The sequence below is a fragment of the Bombus affinis genome, chromosome 3, assembly GCF_024516045.1.
Source record: "Bombus affinis isolate iyBomAffi1 chromosome 3, iyBomAffi1.2, whole genome shotgun sequence".
NCBI classification, from domain to species: Eukaryota; Metazoa; Arthropoda; class Insecta; order Hymenoptera; family Apidae; genus Bombus; species Bombus affinis.
Genome location: NC_066346.1, coordinates 5425609 through 5442369, shown reverse-complemented (window position 1 = coordinate 5442369; position 16761 = coordinate 5425609). Strand labels below are relative to the sequence as shown.

At 31.7% G+C, this 16761-nt stretch overlaps 5 protein-coding genes and 1 long non-coding RNA gene across 13 annotated transcripts; 2 read left to right on the top strand and 4 right to left on the bottom strand.

The window, feature by feature from the left end:
- Window positions 1–122: 122 nt before the first annotated feature.
- LOC126914095 (protein cornichon) lies at window positions 123–1436 on the bottom strand. 3 transcript variants are annotated; one of them, XR_007709553.1, is made up of 5 exons: window positions 1303–1436; window positions 1085–1153; window positions 594–850; window positions 403–503; window positions 123–300 (listed from the first exon to the last, which is right to left on the bottom strand). XR_007709553.1 is itself a non-coding variant. In XM_050717589.1 (4 exons), the coding sequence occupies exons 1-4, from the start codon at window positions 1381–1383 to the stop codon at window positions 479–481; spliced, it is 432 nt and encodes a 143-aa protein (XP_050573546.1). In that variant the 5' UTR covers window positions 1384–1436; the 3' UTR covers window positions 323–478. The 3 variants fall into 3 exon arrangements, 2 of the variants coding, with proteins under 2 accessions (XP_050573546.1, XP_050573547.1); XM_050717589.1 differs by lacking the exon at window positions 123–300 and having other exon boundaries at window positions 323–503; XM_050717590.1 differs by lacking the exons at window positions 123–300; window positions 403–503 and having other exon boundaries at window positions 590–850.
- On the top strand, window positions 1067–1761 carry LOC126914124 (uncharacterized). Its single transcript, XR_007709570.1, has 2 exons — window positions 1067–1208; window positions 1276–1761. It is a non-coding gene; the product is annotated as an uncharacterized LOC126914124 (long non-coding RNA).
- Window positions 1762–1922: 161 nt separating this feature from the next.
- LOC126914063 (magnesium transporter NIPA2) lies at window positions 1923–3930 on the bottom strand. 2 transcript variants are annotated; one of them, XM_050717537.1, is made up of 4 exons: window positions 3673–3930; window positions 3161–3283; window positions 2931–3073; window positions 1923–2771 (listed from the first exon to the last, which is right to left on the bottom strand). In XM_050717537.1, the coding sequence occupies exons 2-4, from the start codon at window positions 3183–3185 to the stop codon at window positions 2037–2039; spliced, it is 903 nt and encodes a 300-aa protein (XP_050573494.1). In that variant the 5' UTR covers window positions 3186–3283; window positions 3673–3930; the 3' UTR covers window positions 1923–2036. The 2 variants fall into 2 exon arrangements, with proteins under 2 accessions (XP_050573494.1, XP_050573493.1); XM_050717536.1 differs by lacking the exon at window positions 3673–3930 and adding an exon at window positions 3370–3657.
- Window positions 3931–4656: 726 nt separating this feature from the next.
- On the bottom strand, window positions 4657–7318 carry LOC126914058 (protein fuzzy homolog). Of its 4 annotated transcripts, none has more exons than XM_050717526.1 (6): window positions 6642–7318; window positions 6394–6561; window positions 5897–6289; window positions 5640–5837; window positions 5327–5526; window positions 4657–5224 (listed from the first exon to the last, which is right to left on the bottom strand). In XM_050717526.1, the coding sequence occupies exons 2-6, from the start codon at window positions 6469–6471 to the stop codon at window positions 4867–4869; spliced, it is 1227 nt and encodes a 408-aa protein (XP_050573483.1). In that variant the 5' UTR covers window positions 6472–6561; window positions 6642–7318; the 3' UTR covers window positions 4657–4866. The 4 variants fall into 4 exon arrangements, with proteins under 4 accessions (XP_050573483.1, XP_050573481.1, XP_050573480.1 ...); XM_050717524.1 differs by having other exon boundaries at window positions 6394–6957; window positions 7045–7318; XM_050717523.1 differs by having other exon boundaries at window positions 6394–7318.
- Window positions 7319–7440: 122 nt separating this feature from the next.
- Window positions 7441–10732, top strand: LOC126914023 (tRNA (cytosine(34)-C(5))-methyltransferase). The gene is made up of 11 exons (XM_050717435.1): window positions 7441–7634; window positions 7817–8302; window positions 8373–8457; window positions 8519–8681; window positions 8751–8858; window positions 8932–9119; window positions 9214–9358; window positions 9433–9750; window positions 9814–10181; window positions 10253–10414; window positions 10474–10732. Exons 1-11 carry the CDS (start codon window positions 7569–7571, stop codon window positions 10626–10628), a joined length of 2244 nt encoding a protein of 747 aa, XP_050573392.1. The 5' UTR covers window positions 7441–7568; the 3' UTR covers window positions 10629–10732.
- A 174-nt stretch (window positions 10733–10906) lies between these two features.
- LOC126914011 (centrosomal protein of 104 kDa) lies at window positions 10907–16514 on the bottom strand. 2 transcript variants are annotated; one of them, XM_050717409.1, is made up of 16 exons: window positions 16232–16514; window positions 15285–15449; window positions 14716–14927; window positions 14464–14650; window positions 14179–14390; window positions 13899–14106; window positions 13686–13833; window positions 13501–13627; window positions 13202–13428; window positions 12847–13116; window positions 12443–12656; window positions 12183–12361; window positions 11970–12115; window positions 11794–11895; window positions 11583–11708; window positions 10907–11521 (listed from the first exon to the last, which is right to left on the bottom strand). In XM_050717409.1, exons 1-16 carry the CDS (start codon window positions 16269–16271, stop codon window positions 11451–11453), a joined length of 2634 nt encoding a protein of 877 aa, XP_050573366.1. In that variant the 5' UTR covers window positions 16272–16514; the 3' UTR covers window positions 10907–11450. The 2 variants fall into 2 exon arrangements, with proteins under 2 accessions (XP_050573366.1, XP_050573367.1); XM_050717410.1 differs by having other exon boundaries at window positions 13686–13830.
- Between the last annotated feature and the right edge of the window lie 247 nt (window positions 16515–16761).

Sequence of the window (16761 nt, the reverse complement as noted above, 5' to 3'; positions counted from 1 at the left end):
ATACATATATTTCTGTATATATATATTTCTGTAGTTTACAGATTTAAATTTAACAAATTAATGGTTATTCGCAAATTTTTAGAACGGAACAAGTAATAATAATACAAGTAAAAGCATTCAAATTTCCGTTGCATAAATATAATCAGATATATTTACATAAACATCTTTTATATATAATTTATATATATAAACAATTTATATAAACGTCATTTATAGTAGAGCTTTTCCTACTCTAAAATAAATAAATAAAAGTCTTTCACTTAGACTTCTTAATAAAAGTGTACTGAATCCTACGACTACCTATAGGAGAAAAAAACATTACTTAAGTATGAAATTTTATTTTTACAAAAAACAATAACACGTTTTAACAAATTAGTCACTTTATCCAACAAAAAAATTAACCTGATGAAGCATTGATGATTGAGGATGTATTATAAACAAATTTTATTGGCGAATAATAAAGAATGATTTCCATCCCTCAGTAAATCAATGAACTAATCATTCTGAAACAAAATAGAACATATTACATTTTCTTATAATAAACATTTCATAATTAGTTAAGTCTACTAGCCTCTACACATTCTAAAACTTACCCATATAAATAATAAAAAAATGATAAAAGATAAAATATAAGTTTACTCCATCCTTCTCTCTGATGAATTTTGAGAGCTTGAGCACTCATTATGCTAGTGGGATCATAAAGACCTGGTTTAGACATGATAGGTCTATGATAATATTGCCACAAGTGATATATTATCAATGGCATATTTAAAAGCAATGAAAGCCATTGACTACTAATTAGAAATAAAATGTTGATTAAAATGTGTATTCCATATTCTGGAATAACTAGCTGAAATATATACAGAGACATGTATATATATACACACGCACGCACGCACGCGCGCGCACACACACACACACACACACACACACACACACACACACACACACACACACAATATATGTGTGTGTATATATGTATATATACATTATACATATATTTAACTTAAACACTTAATTTTACGTACACTTGTTATTGATTTTGTAAATATGATATTATAAGAAACTAATTTCAAATTCTTACCGAATTTAAACTATTGCATTGTTCAATTGGATTTTTATAGCCAGTTTTTAATTCATCAAATGCAATAACCTGAAAAGTATAATGTCTTTAGCTAGTCATTTAACTTTTCATCTATATCGCTAAGGTTAGAAATAATTCGCATTGAATAGACGTGTACACATTTTTAATTACTGTTTTGTTTTGAAAAGCAGACATTATAGTTTCGAAGAAGTACGTACATGAAATATTGCAAAAATGATTAAAAAAGCATCTACAATTAAAGCCACGATATATGAAAAAGCGGCTAAACTGAACGCCATTGTAATAACTGTACGTGATGCTAGTAATAAGTTGATTCAAGTGACATAATTTGACTTACAAATGAAGAATTGCATTTTAAGTAAATATATTTATATATATATGGTATAACTTATTTCTGATATTACTTCCTTTATTTTCACATTTTCCAATGTGATGCAGTAAATACGTTGCCATTGTGGAATGTTTTCGTTTCAGTTTATACGTATTTATGTCGAATCTATAGATGGAATGCAACTTGAGATTCAATGTAATGCTCAGAATGCAATTTTATCAAAATAACTAGAATTTTTAACAAAAGTTATTAAAAAGAGATGGTTTTGTATATTTATAACATATATGACAGATTTGACAATAAATTCTATATGACTTTTATGACATTTATGTGTAATTACATTATAATTGAAAAGATACTTGAACACAAAACGAAAAAAGCAAACTTAGACCTATTGCTTCTTTAGGATTTGATAGAAAATATGAATAGAAAAGATAATTCTACTGAAAAATGATTTCTAAGATCCATATACATAATAGATATAAATAAGATTTGACATTTGTAAGATTTATTTTAAAATCAATCACATTAAATACAAGTTATTCATATCTTTACAATGTATATGCTTTGCAATGTTTTACTTTGTATATGCATAATTAGTTATATAGTTCTTGTTAAATTTTGAGCTCCATATGTATGATTTAATTCTGTTTCTAACCTTGTTATTAATCTCTCTTCATCCCTGTCACTCCACTGATTGTTACTACTTATGAGCAACTTTCTTTTAGGCTGCAGCATATGTCTGATATTTTCATAAGATATGTCTATTTCTTTAAATGCATTTAATAGAAATATTGCGATTATTACAGTTAAAAAACCACAAGATGAACCCAAGATATCCTCAGCACTCATATTTTCCCATTCCCTGAATAATATTGCAGATGCAATTATTACTAATGTTGTGAAAACTACATAATAAATAGGTGTTACAATTGTGGTTTCATATAAGTCGAGGGATCTATTCAAATAATTCATTTGTACGCTGATACAGAGTATAGCGCTAAATAAAAGAGCCCATGTCAACCAGTTCGTAAATCCATTATTAAATCCAAGAATGGTTTCTTTCAAAGCCAGTCCTAATCCTTTACAACTTGTAACGGTCAATGAACCAATGGATGAACACAGACAAATATATATCATGATATTTTGATTTCCATAAGCAGGACCAAAATAAAAAATAATTAAAATACTGCATATTATTACAATTAATACATAAATAATATATCCTGGATCTTTAACCTTATCTAAAAGCTCATTTAATGTACTGATTTCTTCTTCTTTTGGAGAGTGAATTACAAGAACTGTGGAACCTAAGATGCATAAAAGGCAACCAATCTGGAATAATAGTAATTATATTTATCTTTATATAATATATCCAATAGAAATTGTATTATTTTGTAGTAAAATTTTATTTGTTTTATTTATTTTATTTGTTATCTTATATTTTTGTTTCTATATAATAAAGATAGTTTATAATATATATTACATCATTACCTTTCCTAGCAAATTAAGCTTTTCATTTAGATATTTTGATGCCAATATTGCAGATATTAAAACGCTAAGTGCTCCTAATGGAGTAACCAACGAAGCTGGTGCAAATGCATAAGCAGCAAAATTTGCTGCTTCTCCTACCGCCACTTTAATGAAATCAATATTCTTTGTAGTAAAAGTATTATATCATGAACACGTGTACATATTGTATAAGCATTTTCTGTTTCACATACTTGAAAGAAGACCAGTCCACCACATCCATTCTTTTAAGTAGCCAAATCCTCCGGATGAAGCTCGTAATGCACCACGCCTTTGTAATCTAATCAATGCCTTTTTTTTAATGATAAAACTGGCACCTAAATAATTATAACATTGTATAATAATCAATACTAAATTATTTTAAATAAATTTCTAATCGAAATTAGAGAATCGATCAACTAACCTATAAAACCACTAGAACTAATCGCTAAACCTAAACCTATGTAAAAATTTGTTGCATCATATAACTGTGTATCAACCGCAATTTTTGCTACTCTGCTCATACTTAAATTTTAGTTTTGCCAGTAATTCATCAAAATATAAAAAATATATTATACTTTATATTGTTAAATTTTTACAACATTATGTAAACGTTATAAGAAACGAAATGTTTATCTGACATTTTACTTTCATCAAATTAATGTAATATACACTGTAATGATAATGATTGTATGAAAGTAAGTATATATAATTCAAAAAAACGTACTCTATGGATAGATCATTATGTGCGCACGCGTATATACGTACATATTCGATAAATACATATATACAATATAGAAACTGATACTTTATTAGAGCGATATAAAAAAGGTTTATAATTGATATATGTCGTTATCGAAAAACCTGCCGGTTAGTATTTGTTACCATCCGCCGACCGCTAATGTTTTGTTTATAAAGGAGAGTTGGGCGAGTTTAAAGACCCCATGTACAACGTACATATACGAAGCTATAGGAAACGTCTGTTACAATTTATAATTCTGTTAAAAAAGAATATCATGAATCTATTATACTTGGATTAGATTTTTTAATCTCATCACCACGAGGCAGTCGGTAACACTTGTATAAAATAATAAATTACTTATAAAAGTAATAGCCGAATGACTAATTGATATTATTGTACGAAAGAAAAAAAAAAAAAAAAAAACAATAGTTCTTATTTTACGAAAGCTTCGCTGGGCGGATTGAAAAAACTAACCCAAATCCAAATCCAATATATTAGTGATATTCATTTTTAATTCTGTTGTAACAGTAATTTTTTACAATCTCGCATATGTACATTGTGTACAGGGTCTTTAAGCTTTCTTCACTCTTATTTATAAACAGAAAATAAGCACCTAGCAACCAATGTTGACACATACGCTGCTATAGACGCACAACTAGAGGCAGAATGCACTGTAATAGTAATGGCATCTTTTTGTGAATATCTCGGAAAATAAGAGTCCATTTTCCAAAATGTTGCATTTTACAACATATCCAAAAATCATTGAAATCGGAGGATAGTTAGCTTTTCTATTGTTTCACTTAGGATTGTTCTCTTGCTTTTTTTCTTAACAAATAAAATGCATTGACAACAAAATAATAGTTCGCATAACACGATTGTTATGTATGTAACTGTTACATTATGAATGGAAAGTATCAATGAATGATAATTTAATTTACAAATTAAAGTGATTAAACAGTAAACACATGATAAAATGATTTAACATTTAATGAAATATATTTAATTTTACATAAATTCTAATTTACAAATGATTATTATATATTTTTTATGTTCACAATATATATTCTTTATATCTAATAGAAATATAGTATCAGAACATATATAAGGTGGGTTAATGTAAATTTTACAATAGAAGTAAAATGGGATGATATTGCAAAGAGAGATCAATGTGTTAAATTTTTACCAACAGCCTTGTTTATCAATAAGTAATGTCTTCAATATTTTTTGACAAACCAATCTTACTGTATGAGTAGGAACTGTGGAGGCACATAGAATGCAAAGTATATGATCTCCATGTTTAACTGCATAACATTTATGGTACTCTGAACATAGATAAGTTTCTTTTACACCAACAAATTTCCAATTATCACCTGTTGTATCACATTCAGATTCTGAAGATAATATATATGTCTCTACAGCTTGATGATAAAATGTTCTTAATATGTCCAATCTGTGTGAACCACTGACTCTATTTTTTGCGTACTGCATATTCTTACCAAGTATAAACTTTTGTACCTTATAATTTGCTAACAGAAACCTAAATTCCGGAGTAAAAAGAAAAAGACATTATATAATACATTTTGATAATAGGTTTTTCTAAATAAAATTATTTATATTAAATGGTACTATTATATATTACCCAAGTGTCTCTGAATCCAAATTTATAGATGTAGGTAAGTTACGTGGATAACATTGTTCTGCATTGTGTAAAGCATCAATACTATTTTTCCAACATTGTATGGCAAATCTTTCAATCTCTGATAAACTCGGATTGGGTCCACATAAGGCTAATACTTCAACTTGATTGATCAACGTAATGGATACTAATCTAAAAGCTACCTATATGATCAATTGAATTGTCTTATGATCAATTGAACTTATTTTTTTAAATAAATCTTATTAGATTAATAAATAAAAATTGTATTTTAAAAATATTTAACCAAAATACTCACATTTGGACTTTTATAAGGTAAAAATACTGGAATGTCTCGCGTGCTATAAGTATCTTCTGTATTAACAGCTGTTATTAATAATTTTCTTTCAATGGGACTTAAATTCCACCATCCTTCTGTAGCTACTGCTAAACACCCATGTATTAAGATGCATCCATATATAGAATCCAAACATTCCATATAACCCTCTAAGCATGTCTTAAATAGATCATTATTTACTATGCAGAAAATGGATGAATTAAAAAGAATTCAATTACCTGAAACAAATTATTTTCTTGGCACATTATACATTCTGTCATATTGATAATATCAGTTTTTGAACAAATTCCATCACCAACATCAAGACATTGCAATAAACTATCAACAATTGGACTGCACAAACGCATATCTTTCTTCAGCTTTTCTATGTTTTTGGTATTTTTTAATTCCTCGATACCAACAAACAAGATCATTGCACCAAAAACTGCATTTAAGAATTTATCCAATACAGATTTGGTAGTTCCACTTGCAATAACTATTAATGTAATACTTTGTTCAAATTCTTTCCACATTATCGTAGTATCAGGTAAATTTGTATTCAAAAGTTTAATGTTTTGTGATTTGAGAAACATATGTATCCCATATAGAGATGCTATTTTAGAAAATGTCATCTATAAATATATTGGGAAGAAAAAGGAAGAGCAAAAGAAAAATTAAAATTAATACTACATAGATTTATGTATTACTCTTTTGTTTATAATTATGTAAGTTTTACCGTATCTCCTTCCCCTTTCTGGCGAGAAAATAAAGGAATTCCTCCAGTAGAGGTTAAACACATAACGTGGGCTACCATAATAATGATTTTATTCTTTTTAGGCGTTAAATATTTAATAAGTTTTTATATAAACTTTTACGTTTCTAATTTGCAAATGTTTTATCCCTCCTGCTATGCAAATTTAAATTCAATCTATTATCAATGTATATCAATGTTATGCTAGCTTTTATAATATTCTTATTCTTAACCTCAACACTGTGTCTGTAACCTTATTTTTACTGACACCGTCTGCATACTAGATCATTTAAATCCATGCACCCTTTTTTTAGACTTTTCTGTTTAAAAAAGATCCAAACAAATTTTTAAATACTTCTCCAAGTTTCTAGAATATCATTCAATAATTTCTATCGCTACATGTTATATGTTAGGTGTTTTCAGACTTGTTTATATAATTGCGGTTATAACTTTTGAACCAGCGAATTCTTCACTTTAAAACATGCATTTTCGGAGTCTACACATCGAAAACAGCAAGATTACAAAAAATAGTCAATAATTTTTTCATCCCTAAAATAAAAATGAGTCCTTAATTTTTGTAAGTAAAGTAAAACTTATACGGAAATATGGAAGAAATGAAAAATTATTTAAAATTACTGGTCAAAAACGACCCAGCATGTAGATGGAGAGTTGATATAAATTGGAGATAAGTTTGCAATGTTTCGATTAGCGTTTCTGGAATGTTAGCCACATAACACGCAATTTCAGTGAATAGACGTGTAATGCAGAATGCGGGATATAAAAACGGATTTTCAAGAGACGCGCTTTTTCTAACAACAGTTACTTCCTTTGTTACAAATTGTATCTCGCTGAAAATAATTGAATATTTTAATGAATCGACAGTAGTGATGTACTGCCAACCTGAAACGCGCGAGCTTTAGCGAGAAGTGGCAGCATTACTTAGGGAGAAAATCTGGAGGCGCGATTGAAATATCACCGATGTATGACTGCAGCGTTATAAGTTTGAACGTTAGATGCGCCGCCTATAGGTTGTTAATGTGGAAACATTTTACACAAGTCTTGTGTGCTTGTAGAAAGAGTAGTGATCTTGTCATTTGTAGCTATACTAATAAGCACGTGTTGAGTAATTGGTAGTATAGTATACTGTTTTACAAAAAACAATGGGAAAAGGGCGGAAACATAAGCCAAAAAAGAATTTCGCAGAAAAACGTCGTGAGAAACAGAAGGTACAAACTTAATCGTTAAATAAATAACATCGGCTGCGGGGTTTGCGGTTATGTTCTATCTTATATATTATACATATACAAAACTTATCAGCCTCCTATATTTTGAAAATAATCAGTGTCTAATTGCTAAGAAAAATTTCTTTTCATGTGAACAGTATTTAAAATTTTTATGAATTATACAGAAAAGGAATGAGTGGGATACTACTCCACACCATAACTATGAAGACATTATCAGAGAAAATAAGGATTTTGAAAATTATTACAAAACTCAGAAAATTGTTCCTGAAGAACAATGGGATTCCTTTATTAATACCATGAGAAAGAATCTTCCAGTGGCATTTAGAATTACAGGATCAAAAGCAGAAGCTAAAGCATTAATTGAAACTATTAAAGGAGATTTTTTTAAGGATATCTTAAAGACACATGTCGAAGATGATTCAGAAAATAATACAGGAATTAAACCTAAGGATATATTACAATGTTTGCCATTTTATCCTGATGGATTAGCTTGGCAGTTGCAATTAACCAGAAAAGATATTCGGAAATCTGAGGCATATTTTAGATTACATAATTTTTTAATTGTTGAAACAGATAGTGGAAGCATCAGTAGGCAAGAAGTAGTTAGCATGGTGCCACCTTTAGTATTAGATGTAAAATCTAATCATAAGGTATATTGATCTGCTAATATTTATTACATTAAATTTAGCTTGAAAGATAGAAAGGAATTATTTTAAATAGGTTCTGGATATGTGTGCAGCACCAGGATCAAAGACAGCCCAACTTATTGAAATGATACATTCTGAAGAAGGAAGTGCATTTCCAGGTATTAATGAAATTTTTAATATTTACAAACAAATTAAGCAAATTTTATTGATATTTTACAGAGGGTTTTGTAATAGCTAATGATCTTGACAATAATCGTTGTTATATGCTTGTACATCAAGCAAAAAGATTAAACAGTCCAATTATTTTAATTACAAATCATGATGCCTCAGTGTTGCCTAATTTTGCTACTACCAAGCCAGATGGTACAAAAGAACATCTAAAGTTAGTAAAACATATGAAATAAAGTATTTCTATTTATAAAGATCATGTAATTTTTACATTTTATTACAGATTTGATAGAATACTCGCCGATGTACCATGTAGTGGTGATGGTACAATGAGAAAAAACCCTGATATTTGGTGTAAATGGAGTCCAGCAAATGGCAACAATCTCCATGGGTAAGTATTATTTCTCCTTAAACACTGTATAATTTAATTAATAGAAATAACTTATATATCTATAAATTTAAAGAATTCAGTTTAGAATAGCAAGAAGAGGCTTAGAACTTTTAGCAGTTGGAGGAAGAATGGTATATTCTACTTGTTCATTAAATCCAATAGAGAATGAAGCTGTACTTCACAGGCTTCTCGTTGAAACTGAAGACTCGGTTCAATTAGTTGATTGTAGAGATTTAGTACCTGGATTAGTGTGTGATCCAGGTATCGTATATTGTGTATATATTGTATTATAAATTGTGTATTGTATTGTACGACTTCATTATTTCCATCAAACATTTAATGATATACTTTCTAGGCATATCACATTGGTTACCAGCATCAAAAGATTTAAAATATTACGAATCATGGGAAGATGTACCTGAACAGTGGCAAACACAAGTTCGCCCAAAAATGTTTCCACCAAAACCTGAGGATGCAACTAAATTTCACTTTGAAAGATGGTAAATAGAAATTGAGTTTCTTGTTAATATTGTTATTGATTTAATTACATAATAATAATGTTTTAATGATGTAGTATGAGAATATTACCACACCATCAAGATACAGGAGGATTTTTTGTTGCTGTTTTGGAAAAGGTAAATCACTTACCATGGGAACGTGCGTCACACAAGAGCGATGAAGTTATTCAAAATACTAAGAGTGAAGATGATGATATTGAATTAAGTTTGGAACAAGAACAAAAAGCAAAAAATGTGCATGGAAGAAAGATATTTGACGATATGAACAAATTACGAGAATCCACAAGAAAACGTAGAAGACTTGCTTCTGGATTTAAGGAAGATCCATTCATTTTCTTCGACGATGATAAGGAAGATGTGTGGTCATCTATTAAGTGGGTGGAAAATTTTTTTAACTTCCTGTTTATTTAATTGATCTTTAATACCGAAATTTTTAGAAGCTTTTATAATATATCTAATGACTTGGATCCTCGGTGTTTATTGGTGCGATGTATTGGTAAAAAAAAGAAAAATATTTATTACACGTCACCCGCGATACGTGATGTTGTATTGTCTAATGGAGATCAAATAAAATTAATAAATACTGGCGTAAAAACGTTTGTACGCTGTGACAATAAAAATATGGATTGTTCATTTAGACTTGCACATGAAGGAATACAAAGTATCATTCAGTATATTGGTGATAGTAGAAAAATTAGGTTATCTAAAGATGACCTGGTAATGTTGTTACAGAACAATAATCCTAATACACCACCAGAAATTGTGAAACTTAATCGGGAAACACAAGAACGATTACAAAATTTTGGTAATATATTTTATAGCATTAAACATTAATTATAAATTTCATTATAAAAATTGTTTCTTTTGTTGTTTCAGCAACTGGAAGTTGTATATTGATATATGAAGAAGAAGGGACAGAAAATCCGTTAAAGTTGCAAATGGTAGGATGGCGAGGTACAATGTCTCTGAGAGCATATGTTCATGTACATGATGCGATTCATTATTTACGTTTATTAAGAGCTGATTGTTCGATGTTTGGTATGTATTTTGAAGTATTTACCATACATTTAAAATGTTACTTAGAATTATTATTTCAGAAAAAAATAAATACAAAGAAAATCGTGTTGCTCAAGACAATTCTACAGCTGTTTCTGTAGACTCGAATAATGAAACTACTAATGATGCTGATGGGAAAGACATTAACATAAAGAAAGAAATTAAGTCAGAATTTTCGGACGAATTAAAAGAATAACACATAATTTTGTAATACAAAGTGATGTTCCTTTAATTTCTTTCAAGATATCAATTTCAGTATGTTATAAGAATAAGTAAAAAATTTGCATTTTATTTAAAATTTAATAAGTGCGCCATTGGAATTCTGACAGGCGAATATTTAATGCGCCATGACAAAATGTATCTTATAGAAACGAAACAAAATGTTTTATAGGACAAAGAAATGATCATTATTTGATGGGAAATGTTTTTTGTTTTACTAATCGTTCTCTATGAAATAATTTATGAAATTACATGTAATCTTTATATAGTTTGAGCGACAGATACTCTTTCCCTTTTTATTTTTGGCCATTAAATTCAAGATGTTTTGCTGATTATAGTACAAATATTGTTATAAACATGGCCGGATATAGAGGAATCATTAATTCTGAGATGGCTACTGCCATAGTATTCAACAATATGTTATTAAATCGCAGAGAACTTCTTGTTTCTACTGTATATTAAAGTTGGAAAAGATGAATATCTATCGTGTGCCTCATTGATATTCGCTTTAAATTACAGTATGCATTAGATTTTCTTTCGTTCTCAAATTTAGCTGATAACAAGGTTCCTAGATCCTAGGGATTAGAAGATTTCAACTTACGATTAAAAATTTGTTTAACATGGAGAATATCTACTAATAAAGGACGGGTTTTGCTATAAAAAACATTTAAATACAAGTATATAAATATGAAAAATGCTGGATAGCTCATAACATATAGATAAACTATAAAAGAAAACAAAAGAAAAACCTTTTCTAAAATCTTTTACACTCCGAAAGATTCGAAGTTGTCGGTTGACGCTAGTAATCTCTACTAGTTGGTGTGGTTATTTTTCCGCTGAGATTCTGAGAATTTGATGGTGATTTTGAACCTACAAACGAAACCAATTTTGTATTTATCGATGCATTACATTTCAATAATATCAAACTTACAGCTTTTTCCTGATTTATTTCGAGGGTTATTCGCACAGGGATGATCACCCATCAAATGCTCCCTCCATTTATTTTGATTGACAAGAGCGGAGCACAATGGACAACGATCATAACCTTCAATAGGTTCTGTAACACAAATGATGATGGATGTTATTCATATTCATATTCATTATTCATATTCAGAGAGACTATACCAAACAAGTTTGCATACTTGTACACTTGTTATCTTTTCTATGTTCTTCGAAGGAATTTTCATGAATGGCTTGCTTGCATGTGTCACATTTTACGTAATTGCTTCTCATATCACATTCATCTGAAAAATAAGATATATATTTGCTATTTAGTGCTACGCATTAAATGCAATCAAATGAAAGAAACAATACTTACTTAACAAATGCAAGTTCAAGTATGAAATTTCCACCACTTGCTTACATGCCTCACACTTTGTTAACATAGGGCAATTTCTCCAATAATGAATGTTTAATCCCTCTTCGGAATATCCTTGTCCCTTGGAGAGGCAAAATATGCATATCCTATAAAAGAAATACATTTTTAACATATATAAAACAGATATTTATAATATGATTGTATGTTACTCACTTGTCACCTTTATGTTCTGTACTATTCTCGGACGGAGATGTTATACTTGTTGAGCTTCCGGTACTCACAACAGGACTCGTTCTCGAAGGAGATTTCGTTAAATTCGCTACATTATTTTCCGTTGATTTCGTTCGTGTGGGTGTAGTTGTTTTATGACTCGCTTCCGCTTCCTTTTTCCTCTTCAATAAACAAATAAGAAGTAGCGTAAATATGTATACCTTCTATATACATGTATCTAATCCTTATAAAAAAATCTGTACCTGAAGATCAATGAGGTCGAATTCATGAAAAAGTTGACGGTACAATAAATTCCTTCTGGTGATATCATCGTCAGGAGGTAATTGCTTACGGACCAGTCTGGGATTTACCTTGTAGACCAATACCAAAATTCTCTCGGAGACTTTCCTAACCGCTTCTGCTGGATGATGCAATCCCGAGGATCCCAATTCTGATAAGGTCCGACAAGTGAGTCCACTACAACAGTTACAATGCCTTATCAGAGTAATTGCGTTTTAACGAATCAGTCTTAACATTGAGGACAGACCCCTGCAAGTGACATTCACAAATAAAATCATATCGATTGTCACAGACAGTGGTCTGATACCCTTTAGTTCATTATATCAGATATAAAATTTACTATTGAGATTACGTTATTTTGAGTCACCTTTGTTTGTCAGTCGATATTCCGTGGTTGAGAATTAATTGCTCCACCATTTCTAACCTGCTAAGGGCTAATCTTTGATGAGTGCTACTACTAACGGGTCTTGTCAAGTGCACAGGAATAATATGCAACTCTCTGACGCATTTACAATCTGCCATACTGAGTATTGTATGCACTGCCATGTTATGAATTCTTGGAGTAGTATCGCCTGATTTTGTCAGTAATTCAGGAAGTAGTCTTTCTACGCTTCGTGCAATTTCCGCAGAAGATACCCTAAAATGACAATGGTAATTTCTCGTAGACATGTATGATTGAATGATTATTTTAAATAATATTATATAGTGTATTATGTGAATACCTATCAGTTGCAAATTCTGAGAAGAAAATTCTAATTAATTGCGCTGCTAGACTATATACGCTGAAGACTTTATCTCTAAGAGCTCTATGCAGCAGCAAGATTGCAGCTCTGGCTGTTTTATTCGCAGAATGTTTGGAAACTTCCGGATCAAAGGTCTTTAGCTCCTCCTTCAATTGCATCAGGCCCTCCTCCTTATCCGTGAATTGTTTTGAATAAAATTTTTCGACCTAAACGATAAATTTTATTAATTATCATCGTTTTATAATATAACTGATGTAACTGTTTGAAACTTGTATTACCATTTCCATTCCAAAAACAGCGATAGGTAAGGCAGCTTGCTTCTTTTCCCTATCATTCAATTTTGATATCACTTTCGTTTCCGTATTGTCCATGTGGCATTCCCTTGTGAACTCGTTTGTGTGCGAACTGAAACGTAATTTAAGGTAATCTCTATATTTTTCATTTTTCTTTTTCCTCGTCTTACTGTCTTAAAGCAGGAATCGTCCTCTCTTCGTAAGCTTCGTAGCTGGAACGTAGTGCGGGCCCCGCCGATTTAGTTTTTCTTCTGAGAGAACCCTTGTTGCAATTATTCTGTCTCTCTACGACACCGTTTGTGGGACTATCCGTAACTTCTGTTGCAGATAATTGGTTACTCTAAACTGCTAAAATTCCTTTATATATATGTAAATTGATTTACCAGGACTGTTTGGTTTCTGATGCAGAGGCGAAACAGGAGGCTGATGCGCCGGGCCAGTCGGCGATATGGCTCCATCGCGATTTGGTGGAATCACTAATCTCGGAGGAGATGTAATGTCTTCAGGAACAGTAGTTGTATTCGAAGTACAGGTATCTATCGATATAGACTCTTTCCCTTCCATCGACGACTTGTTATTCTTTTCCAGTGGCTATTCAGACACAAGTATAGTAGACAAATATCAAATCTTGATTAAATACTAATTTTAAAGACGCGTATTTACCCCATGAAGCTCTAGTAGATCTTGCACCTCTAAACTCTGGTAGACTTGCTGTCTGTATTGTTGCGCTTGTGCTTTCTTCGCTTTAGCCTTATCGTAGTCTTCTAACGCTATCGCATATTTCTTTTCCAATTCATACTTTCCGAGACGTTCTCCAGCTTTCCTTAGGTTCTCCATCGCTACTTTAAGTTTCGAAGCATACTCGAATCTCTCCTCTAAAAGCATATTTATATACAGACCCTCGTAAAATGTTTATTCTTATCTAAATGATACAATTCTTACACACACCTTCTACAGCTTGTAACTTTTTTGCTTCCATCTGTCTTATGATCTTGGCTACTTCGCGATCGACGTACATTTCGAACGCCAAATCGTCATATGGAGATGTGTAATGGGGATTATACGGTGCATCTCCTTGGCCAGTGAGCTCTTGCCCGTAAGGTTCACCGAGAATGTTAATAGCGATAAGACCGACCTACAATCCCAAATGCGGTTGTAATATTTTTCGTTGCATATGGACTATGATTAAAGATCATATACCTGCTGATAAACATTGTGCGCGTTACTGTGCGGTTTATGAAGTCTTAGTTTTAGCGTGACCGCCTCTGTTTCTGGGAGGGCAACGCTTTTCAGCTCTCTACTTTTGTACATAGTCGAGGCATTGTCGGACAACGTAATATAACCCAAATAACTGAACTCTGTCGTCACGGATGCATTCTCTTCCCTCGATGTCCAAATCTCCAATTTTTCAGCTGCAAGCATTTGATGTAAGCATTATTAAGTTGCTCTCTCGTTAACGCGTTGTTCGAAGAAGAAGAGAGGAATTTATAAACAATGAAGAGTAGAACGTTGCGCGGTATTCAGCCTTGAGTAGAATAAGAAACGGGGATGAAACGAGAAGGGCAAAACGACCTAGCCTGGGGAAATTGAGGTTGCCGTACTAATTTGATTTTCATTGTTACTGAATTGCTTACCGGAGAAACTCGGCAGTTTCTGTTACACCGTGATATTAAATTTTCATAAAATGATTCACGGTAAGAAATAAAGAGAAAGATAATAACTTGATAAATGTATTATACGTTGCGTTGTTTGCAGCGATGGAAACTTACGAATTAAATATTGATGAGCCAAGACTTGTATCCTCGTAAGCTTCGTCGGGCCATGAAGGCGCAGAATGAGTTCTTGAGGATATGTACATCTTCTTGAACTCTGCCAGCCTCTTACCGTCGGTCCATGAACGTTCAGCTCCAACGAAGAGTGTCTATCTTCTTCGCCTGTGATTATTTAAAATGTTATAATCTTAAATAAAACGAAGCATATTTTATAAAATTGCAATAAGTATTATCGTTGTTGCAAATGGATTTTATTTTAAAGATTCCGGCATTGTATGGAGAAAATTTTTGATCGAATATATTCGATTCCTACTGAAAATTTATCCAGTTCCATTTATGTATCGTTTCTATTTCGAGCTATTACATGCTTCTGCTTTCTGAATAAAAATGGAGATTGTAAGAGATGTAATCAATAATGTTTTAACTCTGAAATTATTCTTTCCACGATGGACCGTTAACACGAGACCTTGTCACGCAATACCGTACCTTAGCTTACGCTTTATAATCATAACAACGAGAGAAACGTGTTACTTGGCTATTTTTGTGCGATTACATACTTATAATCGAAAATACTTAATCTAATATTTAATAGCTCGGTAAGGTGTTATCCAGGCATCGATTACAGCTTCATTACGTTCGAGGGCAATCTATACAATCTGTAATGAGACGCGGTGAAGCACGTGTCGAGTCGTTGTCGTTAACTTGTTTTCTTCTAAAGCAGAAATTCTCGAAAAATGAAATCTTTTCCGCGTGGATAGAAAAAAAAAAATCGATGTTCGCGTGTGCAGACGATTTCGCAATTTTATACCCTTCTGATTTATACCGATGAATATTATTTTATCGTATATCTTTGCGCTGTCAATCCTCGGATCTGCAGTAATTTATACACCTCGAGGTTATCATCGTTCGATATATTTCACAATCACAATCTGATGTTCTCTTACTGGTTGCGTACACGACGTTGAATCCGATTTTTCGTGGCATGTCGGGGGTGACGTCCTAGCGACGAAAACAACGTATCGGTACCATATATACTAGAACGAAGACGACAAAAAAAGAAACGTGTACAACAGGAGAAGGGGAAATGAAGAAAACGTCAAAATCTAAAAACCACAGCCATCTGAAAGCTCGATAAGGGGTGCTAGCAAGTTTCACCCCGGCACGTAGGCAACGCCACTTGCACGTCTGGCCGCGGCGAAGCTTGCGACAGAACTGACTAACTGCACTCGTTCCGCAAACGGATACTCTGATCTCGAGACCTCGAGCATTTTCGCTTGCCAGACTAGATACTCTCATATTTTTAAACTCTGTTATCGAGAAACGAAAAATCCGATGACCGATTAGAACAGCACGACTTGGTAACATTTTTTGGAACAAATTTGACGTTTCCAAAGGGGATGATGAAATAGCGGTGATAAATAGGATATTGAAGGTCCTTTTGTCGCTAAATTTTATGTAATAAAAAATTATTCTT

Coding starts and splice junctions, on each gene's coding strand:
- LOC126914095 (XM_050717589.1), bottom strand. CDS start 1,383: ATGGCGTTCAGTTTAGCCGCTTTTTCATATATCGTGGCTTTAATTGTA. Junction 1,154..1,302: donor TCATTTTTGCAATATTTCAT/GTACGTACTTCT, acceptor TATACTTTTCAG/GTTATTGCATTTGATGAATT. Junction 504..593: donor TTTTTTTATTATTTATATGG/GTAAGTTTTAGA, acceptor ATTTTGTTTCAG/AATGATTAGTTCATTGATTT.
- LOC126914063 (XM_050717536.1), bottom strand. CDS start 3,469: ATGAGCAGAGTAGCAAAAATTGCGGTTGATACACAGTTATATGATGCA. Junction 3,284..3,369: donor TAGTTCTAGTGGTTTTATAG/GTTAGTTGATCG, acceptor ATAATTATTTAG/GTGCCAGTTTTATCATTAAA. Junction 3,074..3,160: donor GTGGACTGGTCTTCTTTCAA/GTATGTGAAACA, acceptor ATTTCATTAAAG/TGGCGGTAGGAGAAGCAGCA.
- LOC126914058 (XM_050717523.1), bottom strand. CDS start 6,471: ATGGTAGCCCACGTTATGTGTTTAACCTCTACTGGAGGAATTCCTTTA. Junction 6,290..6,393: donor AGAAAGGGGAAGGAGATACG/GTAAAACTTACA, acceptor ATATATTTATAG/ATGACATTTTCTAAAATAGC. Junction 5,527..5,639: donor TACCTTATAAAAGTCCAAAT/GTGAGTATTTTG, acceptor TTGATCATATAG/GTAGCTTTTAGATTAGTATC.
- LOC126914023 (XM_050717435.1), top strand. CDS start 7,569: ATGGGAAAAGGGCGGAAACATAAGCCAAAAAAGAATTTCGCAGAAAAA. Junction 8,303..8,372: donor ATGTAAAATCTAATCATAAG/GTATATTGATCT, acceptor TATTTTAAATAG/GTTCTGGATATGTGTGCAGC. Junction 8,859..8,931: donor AATGGCAACAATCTCCATGG/GTAAGTATTATT, acceptor ATAAATTTAAAG/AATTCAGTTTAGAATAGCAA.
- LOC126914011 (XM_050717409.1), bottom strand. CDS start 16,271: ATGCCACGAAAAATCGGATTCAACGTCGTGTACGCAACCA. Junction 14,107..14,178: donor ATCTACTAGAGCTTCATGGG/GTAAATACGCGT, acceptor GTGTCTGAATAG/CCACTGGAAAAGAATAACAA. Junction 13,429..13,500: donor CTGTTTTTGGAATGGAAATG/GTAATACAAGTT, acceptor TTTATCGTTTAG/GTCGAAAAATTTTATTCAAA.